The following is a 25,114-nucleotide window of genomic DNA, read 5'->3' on the forward strand; positions in this document are numbered from 1 at the left end:
AAGATGGAAGGATATTTTAAATCTTACCCCCCCCCCTAAAGATGGATTCATGTCCTTCAACATGAAATAGCTCTCGAAGACTTGTGTATATAGTCCTTGGCTTTGAACATAACTTTTTTCATCTTCCTGAAAGTAAGCTTCTAATATAACTTTGATCCCAACGAAACTGCAAAATATTGGTAATCATGTCCAAGAAATGAGGATTACCTTTATGATCCTAATGTTTACTTTCATAAATCTAATACAATAATAGGCTTTTTTGAAATATAAACAAGTCTAAATTTTTTTTTGTAAAAATACTTTCATTTTTTTTAAAAATTTGCATGAATATTTTTTTTTTATAAAAATATTTTTTCAATTTTTTTTGCAAAAATACGTTTTTCTGCAACCGAAAAAGTTACGGTTTTGTCGAAAGCATTCGACAAGTTTCTACAACTACATGTAACCTTAAATTCAACCAAAAAAACTCGATTAAACTAGTTACATATCTGATTGATTTTTGTTGATTTCATATTTTTGCAAAAAATAAATAAATCAGAAGATAGTAAAATCGCAAAAAAACTTAGAAAAATCGTGTGAAAATAATTTGAAAGGAAATCTCATTGGTGAAATGGCAAGTTTCATGAACAATAATCAGAAAAATTGAGAATACATTAAATAGTTGGAAATAACGAAAAGCATATTCACACTTCAAAAGTTTCGACTTCCCTTGCAGTTGCAAATGACATTTTGGTCCATTGTTGAATGATACATCGTGTAACGTTTATGCAAAAGACATAAAACGGTACTTCGTGAAACGTTTTAGCATTTTGAATTTTTTTATACGCAAGACGGTAGATAAAGTAACGTTTTGATACAAAACGCTATATTATGTACCGTTTTGAGTCAAAACGCTACTTCAACTGACGTTTTGCACATTACAAAAAAAATTAAAAAATAAATAAAGTACCAAAACGGTACACTATGTACCGTTTTGCATTTTTGATAAAATGATATTTTGGAGCATTATTTGCAATGTCATTTTTTTTTGGGTCTTTTAACACTCAGAAATAACATTTTGGTCCATTGTTGGCCATCATATAACATCTTCAATGACAGAACAATGACGATAAGAAAGAAAATGCAACCAATGATGCAAACGGTGACGGCCAGGGCCGGTGAATTGGATAGCACGACATACGTTCCCGTAATAAAAGTCAACATCATTGCGATAACAGAAACAATGTTGAGTCCAGTCGAGGCAGCATTAAGTTTCGACACTTGGTGAGGATCTTGATACATAGATGAAGTGAAGTAGAGAAACAAAGAAGTTGTCGATAGTACCAGAGCTAATGCATCTGCTATCATAAATGCAGTAAATACCTTCTTTTTCGAAAGCACTACTAATCCTTCGCCCTTTTGTTCACTCTGAATGTATCCGCCAGGCATCGTAAAGCCTACGGTAAATGCCACCGTAGCTATGAGTGCAGTAACTACTATCTGAGTACTGGTCCTTTCCTTGTACAATTCAAGCCCTTGTTTCATTAACATTTCCTCCGTTTTCTTAAATTCTCGATCTTTTTTCGACAGTTTACTTGGGGGCACTAAACTCCGCCGCATACTTGATTTCCCAAGATCAAGCCATTTTCTGATTAGTAACTGTATGAAAAAAGATCTGGGAACAATTAGATACTTGTCAAGGAACCGGTCGCTCTAAAACCTCAAGGTGTTAGAGGAAGAACCAACCGGATCTATATTCTAACGATACTATCATTGTTATAAATTAAAAATTGTAGGAATGTTAGCATTAATACATACCTGGTCAGCTACGATGGTGTCTTCGAAATATAACATGTCTAAAGGAGTCCAATTCTTTTTGTTTTTCGCCTTTTTATCAACTCCCTGGTGCTTCATGAGTTCCGGAAAGAAGCATCCCTCGCGAATCAGTAGATGGAGAGGTGTATTACCATCGCAATCCTTGTAATTCAGGACCCTGTCAGTATAATTTGGTGGACAATAATTTAATATACAGTACATCATCTCCTTATTGCTCTTCATCGCCGCGAAATGCAGTATGTTTCGACCGTCATAATCAGCAGTGGCACATAACGATGGCAACAATATCATAAGTTGTATTAGTGTAGAAGTATGTTCTTCTTTAGCTGCTACACAGAGTGGTGTCGGTACCTTTTCTCTGTACACACATTGGTACCGAATAGATTCTTGCGCATTTACTATAGTATCAAGTACTGCATCAAATCTGTAATACGCGGCATGGTGAAGTGGTGTCCATCCATCGTCGTCAACATAGGTTACAAGACGCGGGGCTCTTCTCACGATGAAGTCTACACAATCTATATTAATGTATTACATTAAGTTAGCAGGCAGAAATTCACTGTAGGCCAGTTAATTGTTAAGACATGTTAGATCACTGCAGTACACAGTGCTAACACCGATCATAAACTTCGCATAGATCATAAACTAGTCCTGTTGTAGAATGTTAAAAGACTCTGTGAAGCAAGGATCATAAACTAGTCCTATTTAAAGATTCATTGTAGTGATATATAAAGTGATTATAGTAGCCAAAACGAGTCTCCGTCGAGATCGGGTAGCCATTTGATAGTTTTTGACAAGAACAGTGAGCACTTTGATATAAAACCCGTTTTAGTATAATAGCATAGGTATATAAAGAAAAGCATAGATGGACATACATACATTTATCAAGCCCTTTGACAGCAGCATGTAAAGCGGATTCACCTCGAGGATCATGGGTATATTCCAGACTGCAAGATTCACAAAGTAGTTGTAGGATTTCCTTATATCCCAGTTCAGCCGCAATGTAAATAGGACTCTTAGAGTCACGATTTGTATCTTCGAGTGGATATCCTGGATCTAATTGTAATAGCAGCTTAACCACATTCAAGTGATTTCCGCGCACTGCCATGTGTAAAGCCCTCTCCCAATCATCATCAGTTTTTTGTCGAACAAAATTCTCAAATCCGCTACTCATTGAATGTTTTCCAAATCCGTAGTTAACTGGAAGTGACCCTCTGGCTGCAAAAATGAGTACCTCAACTACATCACTGTCGTCTTTCTCTGCTGCAAGTGAGACTATTCATTATTAAATAATACAAAGCGAATAAATGTTAGTGAATAAGCACTAACTTTCATGTGTTTGGTGCATTTTTATTGGTGGAATTGTTGTGAATGCCAAGTGTCCGTCAATATTTATGATTAGAAGACCAATCAAAATGCATCAAACTCATGGGAGTTAGAGCTTATTGTGTGTCCTTGGGCACACATTAGAAAAACCGTTAAACTAACAGTATCCAACTATGGTAAAGATGAAGTAAATTTTAAACATATTGTAGTTAACAGGTTGCTATATAAGTTTTTGACTATATATTATGCACGTCTAAAATAAATTGCTATCGTCTAATGTAAATATACAGCACTTAAATTATGATTTCTCCAGACGCACGTATTGAAAAAATTGGTACACACATGTATACTGCATACCTTCATGGAGCCTTGTGATAACAGCATGCAAAGCAGTTCTGTTGTTAGGACCCCTAAAATTGGGAGCTCTGCAAGCTCTGCAAATTAACTTGACTATATCGTTGTACCCCCGTTTGGCTGCAAGGTAAACTGGAGAATCACCGTCCCTGTTTTGAATATGCGTATCAGTAGGATCTTCCTCCACTAACACCTTAACAATATCCACGTTATGATTGCTCACTGCGAGGTGCAAGGCAGTGTTAGCATACACATAATTAGCTAGCCTTATGAAAGTTGTCACGGGACTAATCGCGTCATCAGCTGAAGAAGGCAAACTTCTGGCAGCATTAATCAGGGCCTTGACCACTTCAGTGTGTCCATAATATGCTGCAAGGTGAAGTGCAGTTTCTCCATTTGAATCAACATTGAAAAGAAAAGAACGGTTAGCAAACTCTTTTAATATGAATAGCACGTTTTCTGTATTTCCATACATGGATTCAGTTTGAAGGATAGTTTTATTGCCTCGAGCTCTCTCCTGAGCCTTCTCTCGCAGTTTCTCAATGGCATTAGCATCTCCGGAAATAGCAGCCTCATACAAATTAACTTTCTCCATATCCATTTGTTACCCTGCCACTGCTGCCTTGCCAAAAAGATATATATTATAAGGCTCAGTATTGATATGATAAATTTATAGGCCAATTGTGTTACAGGAATCATATATATTGCATAGCTGGGAAAAGCAATAGCATCTAAAAAAGAAGAAAAAATCAGAATAAAGCAAGGAAGCTTACTATTCAATAAGAGAGGTACGAATAAAGCGAGAAGTGAGAATCAAGCAATTAAGAAAAAGAGTAGATTCCTTTTTCTTGGGTATAAATTTACACTCTCTTGTGTATTTTTTGTCATTTCGACCAAACACTAGTTTCTCTAAATGTTTAATGACCTTTCGGCCCCTAAAATATGGACCGTTATACCTATCAGCCCAATATGTCGTTTTATTACCAAAAATGGCTAAAACGAACTATACCTAATACTACAGGGTGAAAAGGTATGACTTCATACTTTTGGGGCTGATAAGTATAACGGCCCATACTTTAGGGGTCGAAAGATCATTAAGCCTTCTCTAAATTATAAACCAAACCAAACTTACTCCGTATATCCCGCATTATATTATCGCTATAATGTACGGAGCCTTACTTCTGGTTTATCTAAACCATATATAGGAGGATCTAATCAAAACCACACTAAAAATGATACTAAAACAACAATCAAACTATCGATTCAAGTGTCGGCAGAACATTGTAGTGGATAAAGGCATTTAAACAAGTTTTAAATAGCTAACATAAAAAGTTCAACTTAGATATACAAACAAATAAGTATAAAAACACTAGAAATGATAAAACTTATGCGGCGGCTCCTCAGCGTCTCCGATGACTTCTCCGGCACATGCGCCGTTACTTTATTGTCCTCCATCAGTCCATCTATGTGTGTCTGAAATTTTAAATAGTGACATTTGGGCCCTTTTTCCATATGATAAGGGGTGTAACAAGCTAAATGCTTAATGGAATAATGGACCAAAATGTCAGTTTTGAGTGTTAAATGGTCCAAAATGTCATTTTTGAAAATAATGACCCAAAATATCACTTTAAAACGGTACTTCGTCTTCCGTTTTGTATTTTTAGTGCAAAACGGTACATAGTGTTCCGTTTTGGCACTTTTTTTTTTAATTTTTTTATAATGTGCAAAACGGTGGTTAAAGTAGCGTTTTGCCTCAAAACGGTACATCATATAGCGTTTTGTAACAAAACGGTACATCATATAGCGTTTTGTACCAAAACGTAACTTCATCTATCGTTTTGCGCATAAAAAAATTTAAAATGCCAAAACGTTACACGAAGTTCCGTTTTAGGTGTTTTACATAAACGGTACACGATGTACTGTTTTGAAGTGACATTTTAGGGTCATTTTTAATCTTCAAATGACATTTAGGACCACCACCCCGCTAAATGCAACTACACAAACTAAGCTTGGCTCTTTATTTTTTTAATAAATCGGTGCTTTGGTTGAGTTCATGTCTCCCCTGCCCGAGGTCACCCCAAGTGCGTGTGTGATTTATCACAAGAAAAAGGATGATAGCTAATAATTTTCTTTTTCTTATGACCATATACCATATAATTCTTGACATAAATATTAAATAAAATTCGTGCATCTTTTTTAATGATTTAATTAAGTATGAAAATTTTAAAAAGCAAAATAATCCCACCAAATCCATCCGTGTATATCCGAGTTTGTATGGTTCAGATTTAAATGAATAAATTTTCTGCTCGTTTAAAATTATATTTCTAAATTCTAAATATTAAAGAAATTATGTATATTACACGAGGATTTAAGTCCGATATAAATTATATGTTGATTAGGAAAATACATTTATCGGTCAGAGATAAATTTTCAAAGTGTAATTTACCCCGGGTTCTAATTAGGAGAATGGAGGACATCTGTCCCCCTAAAATATAATTTTTTTCACCATTAATTTTTTAAAAAATATGAAGATGATGCACAAAAGGTCTGTCGGGCCTTAAAAAGCCTGGGTTTTGACCGGGCCGGACCGGACTTTCCGAAAATATCAGAATCCGTTTGGGCCTTCAAGACGAGTCTAACTGCGCTTTTTTCGGGTCGGATCGGATCGGGACAGACTTTTTCTAAAAAATAAATTCTTGGATCCGATTTTACCAATATACAAACAGCTATCACTCATGCACGTTCTTCTGATTCGTTCTTCTGATTCCGAAAATTAGAACCGAAACCGAAAAATACTTAATAATTAAAACTAAAAATGTCCCCTTCTACAAACCTAAAAATTAATGGGGAAAATGAAAAGCTAGTTGTACAAAACCATATATATAATAAAAGGGTAGATGATTTATCACACATCTTTGTGCCAGGTGAAACACTCCTGCTGCAGATAAGCATACACTGCCTTTCTACAGAACATCATGTTTTTCCCACTGCTAGGACATTGTAGTTTAGCTGGACATCAATGCAGGAATATACTCAAGTATCGTCGCAGGACTCTTCATTTTACCTCCGGGTACCTGTGTTGGACACTTGACACTCGGACATGCACACTCGGACTTGCACACTTGGACTTGGACACCTACTTTAAACAAACACATGTATATTTTTCAAAATGTTGCCGAGTCCGATACCTGGACACATGTCCATGTCGGACACTTCTAGCCGAGTCCGAGTAACATAATCCATGAGTACTTAGTCTGGTCGAGGAAGTAGAAAACTAAAGCTTGCATTCTTGCGGAGAAAATCTGGAGGTTCCATGTCTGCAATTTCTATTTGTTCCATTGATTTTGATAGTTCATCGACTGAAAACGGAATGCTGCATGATGGACCACTAGGTAACATCAGAACTGAGAACTGGTTTCGACAAGGTAAAATTTGTGAATAGCAAGTTGGCTCGTAGCACAAGAATCTAGGATCGGGAACTTAGTAGCAATGAAATAAAAGAAAGGAAGGCATATTAAGATAAAAAGATTTGAATAAGAACCTTGAATCATCATCCAACAGAAAGGAGTTGCTCACTGCGTTGTTTGCATCTTCAGTCATCAATACCCTCATGCTGCCTATTACCTGAAAGTTTGTTTCAGTATGTAGAGTACGAATGTATGTGTAATAACAAAATGCTGTCTCAAACAAAACTTCCAATTCAGAGAGTTGAATCATTAAAAAAACGGCAAAAAGGAACATAGAATACTATTAAACTTACCTCTTGCGACACACTTTGTGAGCCATACTTGTCGTCCCAGTACATTGTACTGATCCGATATATTTGTTGTATACTGAGAACCTGTGGAACAAAACAAAAGGCTGGTTGAGATCTAAGAATGATCTGAAGTTACAAATATTTAGCCTGCATCAATTTTAGGCCTAATATATATATTACTTACTGGGCACAAGTTACTGCTTATCTCATCCAATGTTTTCTTTGGCTTTTGATGCACAACCTGCATTTAAGTAAATTATTAGAAAGATTTCATATGGCGATAATGTTAAGTATGGTCAAGTTTCGACAAAACAATGGTATGCGGAAAACATATGACTTACCAGAAATGCTATTGCCTGTCTAATATGTTTTAGCTCATCCCAAGCTGAACCCGAGTACTGCATTAAATTTTTATGTTTAGTAAAATGAATTGGCACTAAATAAAGTAAAAATGATTTAGTGTACCTCCTCGGTTGCCTTGAAACACCAGTGTTCCAATTCGGCCATTCCAGCTTTCACATATTCACCATTACTAAATGAACAGCATTCCCTTCTTAGCAGAAGGCTGCAGCAAAATAAATTAATAGAAAATATAAAAAAATTAGATGAGACATCTCTCTTCTCTATTAAGACTGGAAGATGCACGTACAGATCGCAGAGGGTCAGAACCTATTAAAAAGCTGAACGTTGATGAAAGAAAATATTTGTGTAAATACTTTACGGACCAAAAAGGGGGGTACCTGAAAAAAATAAAGAGAAGGAGCCAGTCATTCAACAAAAAAGTAAAAAATTATAAGAAAGATCCAAATGATGCAAGCGTATGGGGACAGAAGTCTAGTATAATTCATAAAACTAGGAGGGATACCGTTAAATGTAAATACAATGGTAATGAGGGAAGTAACTTTTATAAACAAGCTGAAAAAAAGAAGTTCCGCTAACATGATTTTCTTGCAGAGTTCTTAAAAAAATCCCAAGGCTCTTCACAATTCCTTGCCAGTGAGCAATCAAAGCTAGCTGGGCAGCAGAAGTTGCAATTGACCGTGATGAGCCCTTAACCAAACTTGCTCTGGAGGTCCTTGGCGCCTTATGTCATGTCAACAAAAGTGTCATGCAAGCATCTCAGTAGAAGAAAAATTTAAAATAATTATCATTGCAGGAAGTTTCAAGGGTGTGTAGTAGACTGGAAAGAGTAGTCGAAAAATGTTTAACAAAAATTACCTGAATACACAATCCAAGCAATGGAGATATCTCTTTCTTTAAATTGTCTCGAATCATTCCATAGATTTTTTCGACATAAGCTGTAAGTTGTTGCTTGAAAAGCAAAGATGGATACTTGGCTTCTACTCGATGCAAAGTATCTACTCCACCAGTACCATTCACATAGGTAAGATTAGCTCCTGTAGGTGTTCCCCGAAAACTCTGGTGAACAAAAAAAAAATCAATAAACACCTGCGCAGAAAGAACAATGGAAACTCACAATTGAAATATAGTTTAATTTTAAACTGACATACTGAAGTCATTCTCCCAAACAGAGCAGCCGATGAGGATCGACGACGCAATGGAGATAGTCCAGGTGAGCCACTTGCTTTTAATGTGCGCTGAAGGAGCTGCAAGAGGGTTGAAGCATTGGACAACCAGTAGGCCAAGACATCATTGCTTTCCTGTGTCTTCAAGCCAACATGGCTAAGTGCAAGTTATGAACTAAACTTTTTAAATCAAAGACGGTGAGCTTAAATAATATAAATAAAATTCACCATTTCAAGTACCTCAATGGCGTGACCAATTGTATGAATGATACGCTCAAAAATACTAGTCCTCTCAACTTCGAAAGATCTCCACTGCACCAGGCACTTGTAAATTAAACAGGCTGCAACTGGTCTACTCCCTGCAAAGCCCAATGGTTTTGCAACACACTGTAGAAGCAACTCCTGATTCTCCTGTTGTTTCTCATTGAGTGACTTTTGTGGTTTGTCATCCATTTCTCTTTGCATCATCGAAGGGCTATGCATATCCTGATTTGTTTTGAGGTAAACAACAATCACGAGTTATGAAGGGTACACTATAATGTATATTCTACAAGACGATGGCGATGGAAGTAGAGATACCAAAGGATTCCTTGTATCCACATGTAGATGACCACTTTCACTACCCCTCTGAGAAAGATTTAGAGCAGAAACACCTATCAAACCTTCCATAGATTGAAAAAGTCACATTTTGACATTTCGGAATTTAATCCAAGGATACCTGAAGAATAGATTTTGAACGTCCAGAGAGGAACTTGTTGGGTGCAATGGAAACAGCCTGTTGACGAAGAACTTTATTCTCCGACTCTAGATTGTTTAGCTTCTCTTCTAACCTGGTTGCAAAGAATGATTTCAATAAGCTTAACCGACAATATAAAAATGCATGTTGAAAAGTACCCAATCTTAGTGATGTTGGTACTTTTAAAAGCTTTTCAGATAACTCTTTAAGAAAATATGTTGCCAAACTATCAACTCTATGCTTTATATGAAAAGATCGAAATCTGGCACTGGCCAGCAATCATGTTATGCATACCATTGACCACAAATTCGTAAGAGTATCTTGAAATGCATATTACTATGAAATTAGAAACACGGGTAACTAGGGACTAGAGAACGCTGTTATAGAGGGATATTTTGATGGTCATGAATAGATCAGTAATCGACAGACTAACATTTGTTTCTTCATACTAAATGGATTAAGATAGAGTTTACTTTCATAAGCTAAATGACCAAATAGTCAACTAACTTGCATGTTTACCTTCCACTTTAGCTGAATTTGTTTTTCTATTACATTTGATCTATGTTTTATGGTAAATCTGCTACACAAATTGGGGAAATGGGACCAGAAGAAACAATGTTAAGTTACCGGAACTGCTGATATCGTACATCAGCCCATTTTCATATTTTATCGTTCTGTTTGTGCTCCCAAGTTTTTACATCAGAGTTCTAGTATTTATTTGTCTCCAGACTAGTTTATTACTTGATTCATAAAATTCCAATCCTCATTTTGAGAGTCTGTTCTCCCAAGTTAAGTCTCTTAGTCATCATTTCATGAAGTTGACAGGGAAAGGATTGCATGCAAACAAATATCAGAGAGAAGCCAGTATACTGTAATTTCTTGATCCAAATGTTTTTAAAATGAAGTTTAAATATTTATGTTAATACTACATTACCCTTTTAATGATTCCTGGAGTTGATTAACTTTCTCGTCTGTTTCTTCTAATAATTTGCGCCTTTCTTCGCTGCGTTCTTCAGATTCAGAATACTTTTGTCCTAAATCTTCTGAATTTTGCTTCTCTGCCTGCAACAAGGCCTGAAGAGAAAACATGAATATGAAAGTAGCCTGAATAGTAATTAATGTTAAAATAACATTTGCAGCATAAAAACTTTCTATGCTGAAATAATTGTCAAATTATATCGTCATTAGGTTAATCTTGTCAATTGTCGCAGATATTTTCAATTACCTTATATTAGATATATTTAAGGGAAGAGGGGGTGAGGATGTGAACCTATGATCTTTGTCATGGGGAGGCTTCCTTTTACAGTGAGCCGAACCCCCGAACTTCACATATGATATTTTAAACTGACAGAGGATGCAAATAAACCAAGAGTAACAAAAGATGCTTGATATTAAGTTGAAGCTGTGTACTGCACTATGCACAGTGGGTTTAGTAATGAATCGATGCTTAAGGTTAAAAAATAAATCAGATCGTGTAGATTATTAAGCCGACCACTGGACTGGCAGTACTTCCCAATCAATTCCCATGCACAACGTCAAATGAAAATAAGTCGAAAGCCACCTCGACTAAGCAACTTATCATCAGCCAAATCCAGTAACGCTGGAAGTCGTACCAACTCCAAATTCCTAAGTAATTTCAACTTGAATCTAATCCTAAATAATTACATAAATTATATTCAGGTTAATATTTTAATTCACTGTTCCACATCGGTCATACTACAGTTGCTCTGTTGCCCTTTATCAGAAATGTTTTCGCAGAAGATCGGCTATATGAATACCTCCAATATAATTGAGACGGATACATCAACACTTCCCATAAAAGCTTAAGCAGGTCTTGTGAGACAGTCATATACAAACATATTTCGAGACTGAGTGGACAGCCCTAATCTTCATACAAACCTCGAGTAGAACTCAAAACATAGGCTTGCTAATGGAGTTATCGGCATAACAGTCATGTTTAAAATTCCACCTCTACATCAACAAAGAACTATACTATTTGCTTATCACAGTAGTTGTAATCTGTAATCTTCTCTAAATATGAATAATTTTACATATTGTAATGATACAGGGTTACCTTTAAATTGCCGACTTCTGCAGTTAAAGATTCAATCTGCTTGGTATCTTGAACAAATACTTCTTTTTCCTTAATAACAGGAGGAGCTTCTTCAATTGCCTTTTTAGCAGCTTCTTTTTCCTTGACAAGCAGTTCATTTGTTTCATCAACTTTCTTTCGCAAACTTTCAACAGTATTCTTCAACTTTGCTGTTTCTTGTGCTTTTGCTTCTTCCAAGTCGGTCTGCATACATGATATCACATTTTGGCATTAGGACTGGAACAAGGATATTTGTATTCTCCACTGTCAGGAGAGACGCATTAACTTAAGATCATGAATGTATGCATAATGAAATAAATTACTTGTAAAGCATATTTGATGTGAAATCATGATTTATTTATAAGATTGTACCAGAATAGAACTAATTATATGCCAGATTATTTACCCTCAAACGTTTTTCCAGCTGAAGACGCCATGTGAGTTCCTCCAATTGTTTTTCAAGCTTATCCTTTGCCTCTTTTAATAAACCAGTGTCCCTTGCAGCCTTCAAAGAGGTTAAACTCATAATAGTCAAAGAGCAGGACATGGATGTGAGAGTATTTTGTTCAAAAAGAAAACCTAATATATGCCAATATTATGTACCAGAGTTAGATGCACATCCATATCTTCCGTACACATGATGATATGGTATTTTTTAAGAGGCTAAAACATTGTATTTAAGGTTTCAAGATGTGCAATATATATGCCTATGCTGTTGGACAATGGACTCAATTATATATGTTATGAATGTCTTTAATTTGAGATTTCATGCATCAAAATTATAGAGAAAATACATGCACAACTGCAGCTACACTAAGCATCGGGAAACTATATGCCAGCTGAGCCAAAAAATCTATCTATAAATATATATTCTTGGTAGGTGTGATCTGTTGGACACAATTTGGACTCAAGACCTTGGAAATCTATTACACTCAACTATCTTCAATCAACAGATGCTCTAAACAGTTACACTGTTAAAGAATGTAACAAACAATGTCAGTTGCACTTTGTTAAGGTTATATGCTATATCCTGAATGTTCTTCTACTTCATGAATGCAGAAGAGTTAGCATGCTCTACCATTTTAAGCTTCCGTAGCTCTCTTTTGGCAAGTAGTCCCCTCCACCTGACTTGGGTAATTATTAATCCTCTCTTGAGACGTTTATAGCGCGAGGAAGCTTTATGGCAACGCCACTGAGCCTGAGTAACCAAATTGTTTCAGATCTCAAAACTGAATTTTTCAGTAGTTTAGTATTTATATATTTAGACTGTATAATAACTGATGAAACCTTGAACCTGAATTATAGTTGCAGCTTTGGCCTGCTTCTTGCTTTTAATTTGTTTACGAGCATCCATTGCCCGTAAACCTGTTTGCAGAACAAGCACAGAGATCCGGAGTTTGGTAAAAGCTTTCCACTTCTGATATTTACGAATAGCCTTCTGAACCTTTGTGGAAGCTGCCTCTAATTTCATCCCCTCGAATTGGTTTCCAGCCAATTTACCTAGCATTGGGTGGAAAACAATAAGATATTTTAAATACCAATATATAGGACTTGCATATACAATAAAAAAAACCATATAATATGCTGATACTTGATATTACTGAATTAATAATTTTAAAAAATGTAGTTTGTAGCAGTAAAACAGTTCAGATGTATTTACCTCTACAAAATGACTGTAAGCAAATGGCAGCTTCTCGCAAAGCTAAAAAATGTTTCCGAGTAATATGTGTTTTTGCTCTCCTTTGTATACGGTTGGCTGCATCACTAAGTACCTCTGTTCTTCGGGCATCTAACTCAGCCATCTGACCAGCTCTTAGAAATATCTTTGTTTTACCTATCTGTAAAGCCATCTTATGTTCAGGAAATTTAACAAATGTAGCCATTTATTGTTTACTTGTTAATTTTCACTTACTAATTATTAGTTCCTTCCCAAAACCAATCTTGAATCATGCAATCCTCATAATTTAATAATGTTTATAGTACCTACAGCATTTCTTGTGTCTTATATTAGCACTAGTGCAGAGTGTAGGCTTTTATCAGTGCCTGGATGATAACCCATGGAAGAAATATACTAGCGTTATTACCTGGAAGCCTTTTAGCCCTTTCTTCTCTAGGATGTTTCTGCATGCAACCTTTTCATCATAACTGCAACAAAATCATTAGTTCAAGAAAAATTCAGAATGATCAAAAATTGTTTTGGCTACGAAGTTATAGCTAAATATGTGCAAATAATTGACCTTCATCTGTAAATTAGGTTGAGTCACTTACTTTCCTTTCAAGAACTCAGGCGCAAGAATTCCAAATCTGTTTATGAACTCAAAAAAAGGACGACGAGTAGGATATCCGGCACAACTTATTCTTATTGCCTCTAAAACACCCTAAAAGGACAGCAGTTAGCAATACAACACAAACACGCGCATAGCAAAATAAAACTGGTAGTTTAAATGTACTTACGCCACAGCGCAATTGCTGCAGGATATTTGCATTTTCAAATGCACCAGGTTTAAGAAGATTATTTGGCTTTACACATCTAATGTAGTGAGGCTCTGTAGCATTTAATGTCTCCATCAATTGATGCAGTTGTAGCTGTAAAGTTAAATAATAAAGACATGAGCTAAAAACCTGGTATGCCAGTCTTATTTTTGAATTCTTGAATGCAGTGTGTACTGTGTACTCTATTTTCAAGATTGACATGTAGGTAAAAAGTATAGCTATGACATTAGTTATACCAGTTTTAAAGTTACCAAACTGTTTTAGCACAATCCTTGATGTAATATATACCTTAAAACGTGAACCAATTGAAGAAAATTTGGCAGACTTATTGGAAGCTTTAGTGTGCTCTTCAGGTTCTGGAGGAAAAAGCCCTTCTACAAAAGAACATTTGGAGGCACTCAAGAGATCTTGATGTTCAGGAACCACATAATCTTTATTTTTGTCCAGAAACTGCTCTGATTGGTATTGTACCTGAACAAAAATATTAATGAAGCTATATAGATTCTTAAAGAGCGTTATAATATTAATGAAGCTAAATAGATTCTAAAGGAGCTGATATATATATATAATGTTTTTGCAACAAAACATACCTCTCCAGCGTAATGCGCAATCGAGAAATCCGTGAGAGACAATTTTGGCTTGACAAAGCGCTTGTGATTCTTAAAAGTTGAATAGAGCTTGGTGGAAAATGTTTCATGAGTCGACTTGGGGAACATACTGGAAGCAGAAAAAAATAATTGAGATTCAAGAGAGCTTTGATTAGTAAACTCAGCACAAGTATCTCAGAATTCAAAATCTGTTAGGGAGCAAATGAAATTTCAATGGACAGGAAGACTCAAGTAGAAGATCTCAATAGCATTACTAAAACCCGTGTTCGCATTTTGAAATAGATAACCCAATAGAATTGACAGAAGTGGATGGAGGTACTATACCAGGCTTCATCAAGAAGAGCAATGATTCCTCCAGGTTTCTGCCAGGGAAAAAAGGTAAAGAGGAAAATGTAACAAACGGTAACATTTCTTATGAGAATGATCAGGAAGTATTAGATTACCAATTAGAAAACAAGTATACTCCTGTACTGTATTACAACAGAATAAAAGAACATCATTGCTCTTTCATTATATTTAAACAACCAGGGAAGACTTTGAGGGAGGCTTTTTCTTCTTTCACGCCAGAAATGTCTTGTCACTAGAAATTTAAATGAAGATACTTTCACTTGTTTTTCAGTGATGATGTTTTTGAAATATTTTTACTTTAAAACATTCAACTCAACTTCCTCTGGTACCCAACCAATTCCTAATTATAGCTTTCTCATCAAAACTTCAGCAGATCTTATAAATTTTTAATAGAACAGTATTTCAGTATCACAAGTAAAGTTCGGATATAATAAGTAATCAACTGTGATAACCATAAACTATGAAAAGGAGAACACCACTCTTTACTGAGTGCTGCAAAAGCACATTTCTAACTCCTTTCTGTTGGTATTTAGGTTAATTTGAGACGTACTTAAGTCCGAAACTAATAAAAAGTACATACCTTTTAGGCAGTATATAAGGATTTTGTCATACTGACTCACTCTAGGGTTACACAAACAACCTAGCGGTCATTGAAGCAGAAGCAATAAATTTTAGAGTAAATAACCTTTTCAATGAGATCCAAAACATCTTGGTTATCAACAAACTCAATGTAACTCCAGTCTATTGCCTCCTTTGTATATTCCTCCTGCTCCATCTTGAATACATGCTGTATTTATACATGAGATGATTAAGTATCATGGAAACAACCGTGATCTTGTGTACATTGTCAAAAATAATATTAGGCTACCTGGTTAAAGTGTTGCTGCAGCTTTTCATTTGTGAAGTTAATGCAAAACTGTTCAAAGCTGAAAACCATATAATGACATGAGAGATACTTAAACCCAAAAACAATTCTGCATATCTGGATAAGTTAAATACATCAGAGTATCATACACATTCTTCATATTATATATCATAAGTCTTAGTTTCCGACCTGTTATTCTTGAAGCTTTCAAACCCATAGATGTCAAGCACCCCTATCAAAGAAGATGATGTAGAATCTTGTCCGATTGAATCATTAATCTTATCCACCAACCTAGAGTGTATTTAGAAGATGTGTCCCCAAGTCAATCAAGACAAAACAGAAAGTATCAAATTATGAAGTACGGGAAAAGTATGAGAGAGAAAATAACGCGAACATGGCAGAGAGAAGATGCAATATATATGAGCTTGGCACAGGTTTACATTTATCTGCTACATCAGTTATAGTCACCCAGAATGGATAATAATAGCTGCACATTTCCAGTTAATCTTATCATAGGATAGATGACAGCTATCTACTTCAAAGATCGTGTTAAAAGTTATGTAAGGGCTGGTTATTATGCATAATCAAACGGATACTTCTGTGCCTTTCCTGGATCTAGAATAATGTTAGTACACAACTACATGAGATAGCCATTAAAATCTTTCAAAGGTGGCTGCACCCTTAAAGGAGAACTATGACTTCAAATATTTTATCTATATTGTGCACTGGTTTCTGTTTTACTTGGATGCGTTTTACTCAGGAGCTATTTTCGTTTGGAAGGATAACACTTGAGATTATACTAATAGTCCTGTAACTAACCCAATGTCACGCTTGTTTGCAGTATGCTATGGCCTATTTGTTTCATTAAAAAAACAAATGCTTAGATGAGACAAAGCATATTTCCAACATTGATGTAGTATAATCTCTTACAGGACCAACAATTTTTGACTAAAAAAGCATAACCTCTGTAAAGAGTAATAATTGAATCAATTTTTATAATTTATAGAAAATATAAACGTTCTGCAGGTGTAAAATAGAGATAAAAAGTGAGTTTCCACAAAGACAACAATATCAGAGAGAACTTCTTGAGACATCATGGAAAAATAGATCAGTGATCTGAGAAATAATAGTCTTGATTTGACACACTAGAATATTTACCAGAGCCTGAAGGTCTTTCTAGCATGTTTGCTTTATAATTCTATTTGTTCTACAGAGACTGTGTATTTGGTCTGATCCTTCTTTGACTTGCCATGTATTTCGCTAATGCGAGAGAGCAAAACTAACAATCATGGACTTCATATATACCACAGAGAACAAGAATCATATGACCCTACACCTATTTTAGATGATGAATGCAACACGGAGTGTCGTAAGAGCATACAATCTAATTTTATTGAGTGAACTGCAGAATATTAGTGACTGGTGAATATTAAAAGAGGGTGTTACCAGTCAAACAATCGAGAATATAGTGTCTTAGCTAAGCCATCCCTGCTAACAGCTGCACTAAGAGGATCAAGACTTCGTTTTATAACTTCTTCAGGAGTGATCATCACTCGTTTACACAATGCATCTTCTAGTCCTGCAGCTTCGCACCTAAAATATAGATAAAAAGTACTATTGTAACCATGTCCATAGGAAAATGATACCTAAATTGGTGTCTATCTCAAGGTGAATTCTCCATGACAATAACATAGGCGATTTCACCATTACACATACATTAGCAGTTCTGCAGTCATTTTAAGATGAAATTTGGATTTGTCATCTTTGAGAACTGATGAATCAGCTTCTTTTCCCTTGACAAATTCAATGTTACCAAGATGAAGTATTGCAGCAATAACCCTGAAAATTGCTTCCTGAAAATAGAGCAAAACAGAGAAAAAGATAGTCCTCCCAGTTAAATTCATAATTAAGTTTTAGTATGTGAAATGACGGAAATCAAAAAGGTCATACCTGATCCTTTTCACCTATTCCAACAATATCCATTGCTCTCCTAGTCGCTAGATAGTCACGGGCATCACTTACACCAACCAACTCATAGCATTTGGACTGGTTAAGATAGTGAAATGTTTTGGGGTGTCCCAGCTTATATTTATCAATTTCCTACATATTGGTCGCAGTTTATAAGATTGTATATTAATCATTTTGCACATAGTTGAAAGCAATTCAAAGCAGCAGGAATCAACCTCCTGTGGTGCAGAACAGAGAAGGTAAAAGCAATGGTAGTTGCGTTCAGGATCGCTAATTTGGCAAACACGGGATCTCTCCAAAAGATAAGTCCTGATGGCTGCTCCAGATATTCTACCATATGTATCAAACTGGATCTCAACAAATTTACCAAAAGCGGCTGCAGCATATAACAATAGCAAGTATGAAAGACATAAATTAACATAAGGACATAGTGCTTAATATAGATTATATACAACAGACTGAATGTGGTCTACTACTTTTTACCATTACTTATCTATTCATCTATAAAATAAGATCACTCAATTGGCAAGAAACGTGTGGAGATACATCTGAAACCAGACAATTTAAGTCAACAACTAACTAATGTCACACCTGGAGTTGTTATTTCTGACTGTCTTAGCATTACCAAATGCTTCAAGAACCGGATTGGACTGCATTAAGATTGAAAGTCATAAGTTTTCAGAAAAGAAATGAATATACTTGACTTCTAGAGTATCAAATTATACTTCAAGGACTTGTTGTTCAACTGTACGTCCTTCGGTAGCTGCCCGGCCACCCAAATAGGCAAGATACTGCATAAGCATTTTTGTAGTCTCAGTTTTTCCCGCTCCGCTTTCACCACTGACTAGTATAGAATTGCTTTTTTTCTCATTAATCATTGCCCTAATTCAGCAAGCAAATAATTAATTAGTATCAATAGAAAACTTAATATTTTTTAGAGTACCACCATACAACTATCTGTGGCATGCATATAACCTGTATGCGACATCAGCAACTGCAAAAACATGAGGATTTAATTCTCCAAATGGTGCTCCCTTATATTGTTGCATCATGTGCGCATCGTAGATATGAGGCAATCTTTGAAATGGATTAATTGCAATCAAAATATTTCCTGTGTAAGTCTGTCATATAATAAAAAATTAATAGATATATTACTGCAAGTTTGGGTAGATATGTTAAAATGTGTTAATGCTAAAAAGCTTACGTATATTTCATTGAGTTCATATCTGATTCTCAGATTCTGTAGGACTCCAGGTTCATGCAAATAAGAGAGCTTTGTCATGTCATCGACACCGCCAGCAGGTGCTTCCATATCCTTTGGATATAGTGTTGATAACTTGGCAACAATCTAAAAGAATAAAGCAAGATCAGCAGGGGCAGGACGCTATAAATATCAAGTATAAGTTTTAGTCATCGTTTTTATTAAAGGTCCCCTTTACTCTTCAGTTGAAAATACTTCTAAAATGAGAATTCTGGTCACCACACCCGATTATGCTTGCTAAAATTCAGAAGCTAGTGTTATTGGACTGGCTGGCACGTGACATTCAATAGATAATTCAGATTCGAGCTTAAAATTGAGGAGTTACTGTTATTAGACCGGCATGTGACTACTGATCAAGGATTCCAAAACAAACAGTACTTGAAGAAAATCCAGTTTTAACAAGAGTGTAACTTACCTTTTCTTGGGATGCTCATTCGATTTCTAAGCCAGCATTTCATGGGAAGATTTTATAAATTGAGTATACTTGGACTTGCAAGTTGAAAAACTGTATCTAACATGATAAAATTGTTGTTGAAAAAATCATGTAACCTCTAATTCTAAATTGTAATTGACAAGGAACACCTTAAATAAAGATTGGGAAACATGTGAAAATTTATCTGTTCACAACCTGGGTAGTGTGGGTAGATTGTATCTGCCTGCATAATAAGACTTGGTAACTTACGAACACCTCATAAGGTACAAAGTTAAGAGTCTCTGCACTCGATGCATGTCATAGGGACTAACTAACTGATGTAAGGACCATACAATATCTTTAGTGTTTAATAAACGTTCGCATACCATATATAGATATGTTAGGGATAACCTGGTATGTTTGGTTTATATAGGGTACATATGGACAATGAGGAGATAACAAGTACCCAAATATTATAAGTAAGAATTACAGATAATCTACAGATTTGAGGCTAGGTATGCCTTTAAGAATTAGAAATGGAGAAATAATCAAGAATCTATATAACGAAACAAGATCTATCCGTTAGATGTAAAACAGTTACAGTGAAAGATTGCACCAACCAATGTAGGAGAAAGGTAATGGTAGTTTTATCATTCCATTGTTTCGCGTTTTTTGAAAAACATTGATGCATATACAAACATACCAAAATCGACCATCAACATAAAATGAAACATAGCTAAGTTATAGCATTGTACCTGTTTCCCATTAGCACCCAGAATTTCAGCTTGATCCCCTTTAATCTTTGTTACCTGTCCATCAGTCCATGCTTCTGTTTGGTCTTCAACCCAAACATGTGTCCCAACAATAATGTTCACCACCGTGCCCTGTGGCATTTATTCATACATAAGCATATCAGATTGTGGCATCCCGATTCTAAAATGCACATAGAAGTAGAAAACTCTGAGCAAATAAATGTGAATAAATTTTTTCTTAAAAATACGATTATTTTCTTTTGCTAAGTCTTGAGTCCCTGCAAATTCATCTTGTGATCATGTAGTTTTATAGCATACTTCTAAAACTATCTACTACTGTCACAAACAGTCGCATGAAAAAAATTACCAAGAGAATTACAAACTACTATTGGAGAGTTGCATGTTTGGAATCCATCATTGCATCTTCTATTATTTGTAAGTTCTAGTGAAGATATATGCCAAAACAGTTATTTAACTAATGCACTACCTCATCATTTATCGATAAGTGATGTTAGTGTTATACGTGTCATAAACCTTTTTCTGGGTTCTGAACTATATCAATTTGTCAAGTTTGCTCTTTTCCTGTAAAACATTCTTCCCTACTTTAATTTCCAGGCATTCTGTGTTATACTTTCTTTGCTGGCAAAGCGATTTTTTTTCCTAGATATAGCCTAAAGCTGTTAATAAGTAATAATTGGAATCCCGGAAGTACAGCATTTCAAAACATGATTACAAAAAAAAAATGGAATACAGCCTTTCAGGTTATCAGGGAGAGAAAGTCTAGAAGGCACGCAGTTACTATAGAAAATCACAATTGAAAATTGAGTGTACTCGTTGCTGACTTTAGTGACTATCTTGATATCGTTTTCAGTTCAGTGACCAACTTGATACAGTAAGCTGACACAAATTATGCACTTCATATTCTTAGAAGTTCATGGACAGGAAAAATAAGGATTACCACTAAGCGTTTTCTCAAACTCTATCCACAAACTTTTTCCCGTGATTTGTTGTGAAACACATTTTTGTATATTCCCAATCAAAGTTAACATTCAATAGCTTCGACTAGGGAAATTTGAAATCTACTGCCATATCTTGAACTAAGAAAAAGGTACCCTCTTCCATTGTATGTGCAATTCTAATTAAGTAATTCCTATGATACTATGCAATACCCTGAACTTGTTCTTATCAGATTTTTAACATAATGCAATCGCACTTACAAGAGAACAACAAGCACGATACATTTCAATAACACTCCAAAACTCAAACAAGATTGGACCACCTTTTTTTGATAAGGTGTCCGGACTAGCTTACACACACCTCGACTAATCCTAGAAAGGGCTAGCACAACATCCCACCATAACCCCTACTTATATCCGAGCGTTCACTTGGAATCGAACCTAGGTACTGGATGATAAGCCTCTAAAGTCCCGGCCTCAACCAGTTGAGCTACCCGAGGGGACCACCTACTACACTCTGTTCGCACTAAATTTGCGAAAAAAGAACAAAAAATTAAACTAAAACATTTCTTGTGCCCTAATTCCAAAACTGATAAACTTTTACTTAATCGAGTAGTTCACAGTATCCACATTACAAATAACCACAAGAACACCAATTTCCATCAAATTTCATTAGCAGTAAAAACAAAGTAACTGCAGTCTGCAGCCCATACCAAAAGATTAAAAAAATTACATGCATGCATCTATATTGAACCTACAAACAGAGCAAGAAAATAAATTAGGGGCAAAAATTCAAGAAGATCCCACGTACCATTTTAACAAATCAATCAAGAAAACAAAAGGGGTTGTTGAAATCTTGGATGAATTTGCATAACTTGTACAGAGTGTGATGAATGTTTTTGGTTTTTCTCTCTCTTCTTTTGGTAAATGTTGGTATAGACATTGTTCAAAGCAGAGCAAGCTGTGAATTCGGATCCTCCTCCTCTCTCTCTCATAAACCAATTTCTAGGAGATTTTGTGGCTTCTATCTCTCTCAACACTTGCATTTCTTAATCTTTACTTAGATAAATCGAGGTCAAAAATCATTGTCTCAATTATGTTGAGATAGAAAAAAATATTCATTTGATGAAATTTGAGGTCAAAAATACATTGTCTCAATTAGATAAATCGAGGTCAAAAATACATTGTCTCAAAAATACAGTCAAAAATATACATTTGATTATTATTTTATCGAATATTTATTTATAGAGATTTTACTGTGTATTGCAAAATAATTATTTCACAATTTTTTAATATACCCTTTGTCCCGTTGAATTTTGTACAATATTGAGTAGAGTACTTGATACACATTTTAAAACTATTTTAAAATATAGTTTCATAAATTATTTTAATTTTTTCCATATATATAAAAATTTAATGTTCAAATTTTAAATATAAAAATATACTTTATATATTAAAATGCGAGTATAAGATTTAGGGGTAACAATTTTGTTTCGGGATTGCATATCATTTGTACAAAGCGTGCCTTTTTATTTGATAATTGCCCTTGTCGAGGAGTATATTATCTATCTATACTATTATATTAGAGACGAAATATTGAAAATTTGATTGTTCGTCATTTTATCACTCAATTCAGAGCATCGAATTATAAATTGATAAAACCTGTTAGATATAATTTTAAAATTTATTACCGGAGAGGTATAACGTTCGACTCCCACCAGTAACATATTACATTTATTATTTATGATATATATAATAAAAACAATCATTAATCATAGAAAAAATAGTCCAAAATACCTCATTCTTAGGATTAACTAATCAAAATGTCTAAAAACACATAGTTCCGTCCAAAATATTCACGAAACACACGTTAAAACATGTCTATTCAGTTTTTGATGAAAAAAGGAATACATCCTACACAACTTGCTCGGAGGCACATCCTAACAGGGATAAGAGAGGTAACTGATAAATTTTAAAAAAAAATTATCTATTTTAATATATATTCATAAAATGTATATTTTCGTACCGATCCATTTGGTCTTTATTTTTATAATAACAAATTTCAAACCAACGGCAAATTTATAATAAATATGGGAAAAAATATTAAGTGATGCACTTTTTCAGAGTTTTTCTGACATCAATAATCTATTTTTAATTCAATCTTGATGCGGGGCCTGTCACGATCTACTGAGTTATTCTCGTCGAAATTTAAGACGTATTATAAATCTCAATTATTTTCTTACCAAATTGTTCCATCAACTCTATTGAAAGAGAGAGAGATATCACAAAAAAAATATATGTCGATGAAGGGTTGATGCAGTGGTCGAGCTCTTGTCTCACTTGCAGGATATCAATAGTTCGACTCCTGGTGGGTGCACGTGTGTAATTAATTAGCAAAAAAAGAGATATCACAAAAAATATTCACTAATATATATGTAAATAAAAAGAAATCCTGATTATAAGAATGAGTCAATAAAAGAAAATTTCGATCAGGTCCACATGCAACCTTGGCTACAGTTAGTACTTACATTCAAGGTTGCTGATATGAGAAGTTACAAAATCATAACAAACTAGCTAAGTAAATAATCTGAGTACAACATAAGTCAATTACAATCACCTATTTGCATTTTTTTTGGCATAATCATAAATTCTCCTCCGATTCGAAGAGAGTATAGTTTTCTTCTCTTTAACCAATTGAGACAACCCCTTTGCGGGCCTGTATTTGCATCTTCATTAACTAGCCTTATATTCAGCAACTCCAGAATGAACTTCAGTGTCTCGATCAACGGCCAATGTGCATCTGCGGCTGTTCTTGGTTCCCGGAATATAAGTGCATGGATTCTTGCCAGACGATTTCACCGGCCCCCGAGGAAGAGATTGAATAACAATCTTATCATATTTCTCCAGGGGCCTCAGTGCCTGAACTTCAACAACACCAGCCAATACAATAACCAGTACCAGTACCACCATCATCTTAATTACCTGCAATTTTTTCGACATCTGGAGGATTGAAGTGTTCTAACAAATCTCGTGATGAGCGTAAATCGAACTCGAAACTTGATACGACAACTGATATGAACTGCTGTGATCTTTCTTTCTTTCTTTCAATAACAAGGCTTATATCATATACAAATAAGTATCCGTTCTAGCAAATCTCGTGACTGGCCTGAATCGAACGCAGAACTTGGTACGACAAACGGTACGAACCGCACAGAGATCTTTGAAATGTGTATGGACAGAAGTGTTGGAGGATGCAGAAATCAAGGTAGGGTTAGGGTGCATATATATATAGTTTTGAGTTGAGTATGGTGAGAAGTTGACTAGGAAGCCGCGGTTAGAAGTTTGACAAAGAAAGGTTTAAGAATCAAGACTACACGGAACCTTTGAATTTTTATTATTTTAATTTTGTGTAATACCGAGTCTAGGTAGCCACTATTTCACTATGATTTGTATTCTGCAAATGCATTTTTATAAATGTACGTAACTTTGTTTAATTAGCAGAATATTACACGAGTATTGTTGGTTTGGTAATGTGTTTATCATTTTGTGTAGCTGTGTTGACTTCAAACTTTCACTAATAATTATTGATAGATATTACACGTAATATTGTTATATAATTTGTAAAATTGTGTCTTGACATATAATAAAGGTTTATCTCTTCTTGGACATAAAATAAGAGTCGAGTTCTATCAAAACTATTATTTTATCGGAGATCTCGAAGACAATCCTTCGATCAAAACACTATAAAATATATTATTTTGTAAAGTATGTTATTCAAATATCGGTAATTCATTAAAATTGTTAAAGATTCTTAATTTGATAAGTAAAATGTGTATGTTCTGCAA

General features: G+C 35.0%; 3 protein-coding genes across 7 annotated transcripts; all 3 read right to left on the minus strand.

Moving 5' to 3' along the window:
• Nucleotides 1–990: 990 nt before the first annotated feature.
• LOC141659580 (protein ACCELERATED CELL DEATH 6-like) lies at nucleotides 991–5,006 on the minus strand. Of its 5 annotated transcripts, none has more exons than XM_074466524.1 (5): nucleotides 3,969–5,005; nucleotides 3,499–3,717; nucleotides 2,695–3,078; nucleotides 1,798–2,333; nucleotides 991–1,638 (listed from the first exon to the last, which is right to left on the minus strand). In XM_074466524.1, exons 1-5 carry the CDS (start codon nucleotides 4,192–4,194, stop codon nucleotides 1,018–1,020), a joined length of 1,986 nt encoding a protein of 661 aa, XP_074322625.1. In that variant the 5' UTR covers nucleotides 4,195–5,005; the 3' UTR covers nucleotides 991–1,017. The 5 variants fall into 5 exon arrangements, with proteins under 5 accessions (XP_074322625.1, XP_074322623.1, XP_074322622.1 ...); XM_074466522.1 differs by having other exon boundaries at nucleotides 3,499–3,864; XM_074466521.1 differs by having other exon boundaries at nucleotides 2,695–3,075; nucleotides 3,499–5,006.
• A 1,294-nt stretch (nucleotides 5,007–6,300) lies between these two features.
• On the minus strand, nucleotides 6,301–22,283 carry LOC141659581 (myosin-11-like). Its single transcript, XM_074466525.1, has 38 exons — nucleotides 22,081–22,283; nucleotides 20,317–20,445; nucleotides 19,093–19,236; nucleotides 18,864–19,009; nucleotides 18,614–18,770; nucleotides 18,478–18,538; nucleotides 18,104–18,264; nucleotides 17,871–18,020; nucleotides 17,637–17,773; nucleotides 17,367–17,513; nucleotides 16,110–16,211; nucleotides 15,924–15,981; nucleotides 15,741–15,842; nucleotides 15,032–15,069; nucleotides 14,690–14,816; nucleotides 14,388–14,570; nucleotides 14,061–14,192; nucleotides 13,875–13,984; nucleotides 13,691–13,751; nucleotides 13,267–13,444; nucleotides 12,901–13,106; nucleotides 12,685–12,804; nucleotides 12,013–12,111; nucleotides 11,589–11,810; nucleotides 10,449–10,588; nucleotides 9,497–9,608; nucleotides 9,358–9,405; nucleotides 9,019–9,264; nucleotides 8,764–8,919; nucleotides 8,471–8,671; nucleotides 8,192–8,335; nucleotides 7,922–7,992; nucleotides 7,718–7,817; nucleotides 7,594–7,650; nucleotides 7,437–7,493; nucleotides 7,256–7,336; nucleotides 7,037–7,119; nucleotides 6,301–6,868 (listed from the first exon to the last, which is right to left on the minus strand). The coding sequence occupies exons 1-38, from the start codon at nucleotides 22,081–22,083 to the stop codon at nucleotides 6,745–6,747; spliced, it is 4,593 nt and encodes a 1,530-aa protein (XP_074322626.1). The 5' UTR covers nucleotides 22,084–22,283; the 3' UTR covers nucleotides 6,301–6,744.
• Nucleotides 22,284–23,775: 1,492 nt separating this feature from the next.
• On the minus strand, nucleotides 23,776–24,531 carry LOC141723337 (uncharacterized). The gene has a single exon (XM_074525132.1). The coding sequence runs from the start codon at nucleotides 24,267–24,269 to the stop codon at nucleotides 24,003–24,005; it is 267 nt and encodes an 88-aa protein (XP_074381233.1). The 5' UTR covers nucleotides 24,270–24,531; the 3' UTR covers nucleotides 23,776–24,002.
• Nucleotides 24,532–25,114: the final 583 nt, after the last annotated feature.

Source organism: Apium graveolens, chromosome 5 (genome assembly GCF_009905375.1).
Source record: "Apium graveolens cultivar Ventura chromosome 5, ASM990537v1, whole genome shotgun sequence".
Taxonomy (NCBI): Eukaryota; Viridiplantae; Streptophyta; class Magnoliopsida; order Apiales; family Apiaceae; genus Apium; species Apium graveolens.

Coding starts and splice junctions, on each gene's coding strand:
- LOC141659581 (XM_074466525.1), bottom strand. Junction 18,539..18,613: donor TTGAACAACAAGTCCTTGAA/GTATAATTTGAT, acceptor ATCTTAATGCAG/TCCAATCCGGTTCTTGAAGC. Junction 12,112..12,684: donor AGCTACGGAAGCTTAAAATG/GTAGAGCATGCT, acceptor ACCTCTTTGAAG/GCTGCAAGGGACACTGGTTT.
- LOC141659580 (XM_074466520.1), bottom strand. CDS start 4,096: ATGGATATGGAGAAAGTTAATTTGTATGAGGCTGCTATTTCCGGAGAT. Junction 2,334..2,694: donor TGTCAAAGGGCTTGATAAAT/GTATGTATGTCC, acceptor ACATTAATATAG/ATTGTGTAGACTTCATCGTG. Junction 1,639..1,797: donor ACACCATCGTAGCTGACCAG/GTATGTATTAAT, acceptor TTTTTCATACAG/TTACTAATCAGAAAATGGCT.
- LOC141723337 (XM_074525132.1), bottom strand. CDS start 24,269: ATGTCGAAAAAATTGCAGGTAATTAAGATGATGGTGGTACTGGTACTG.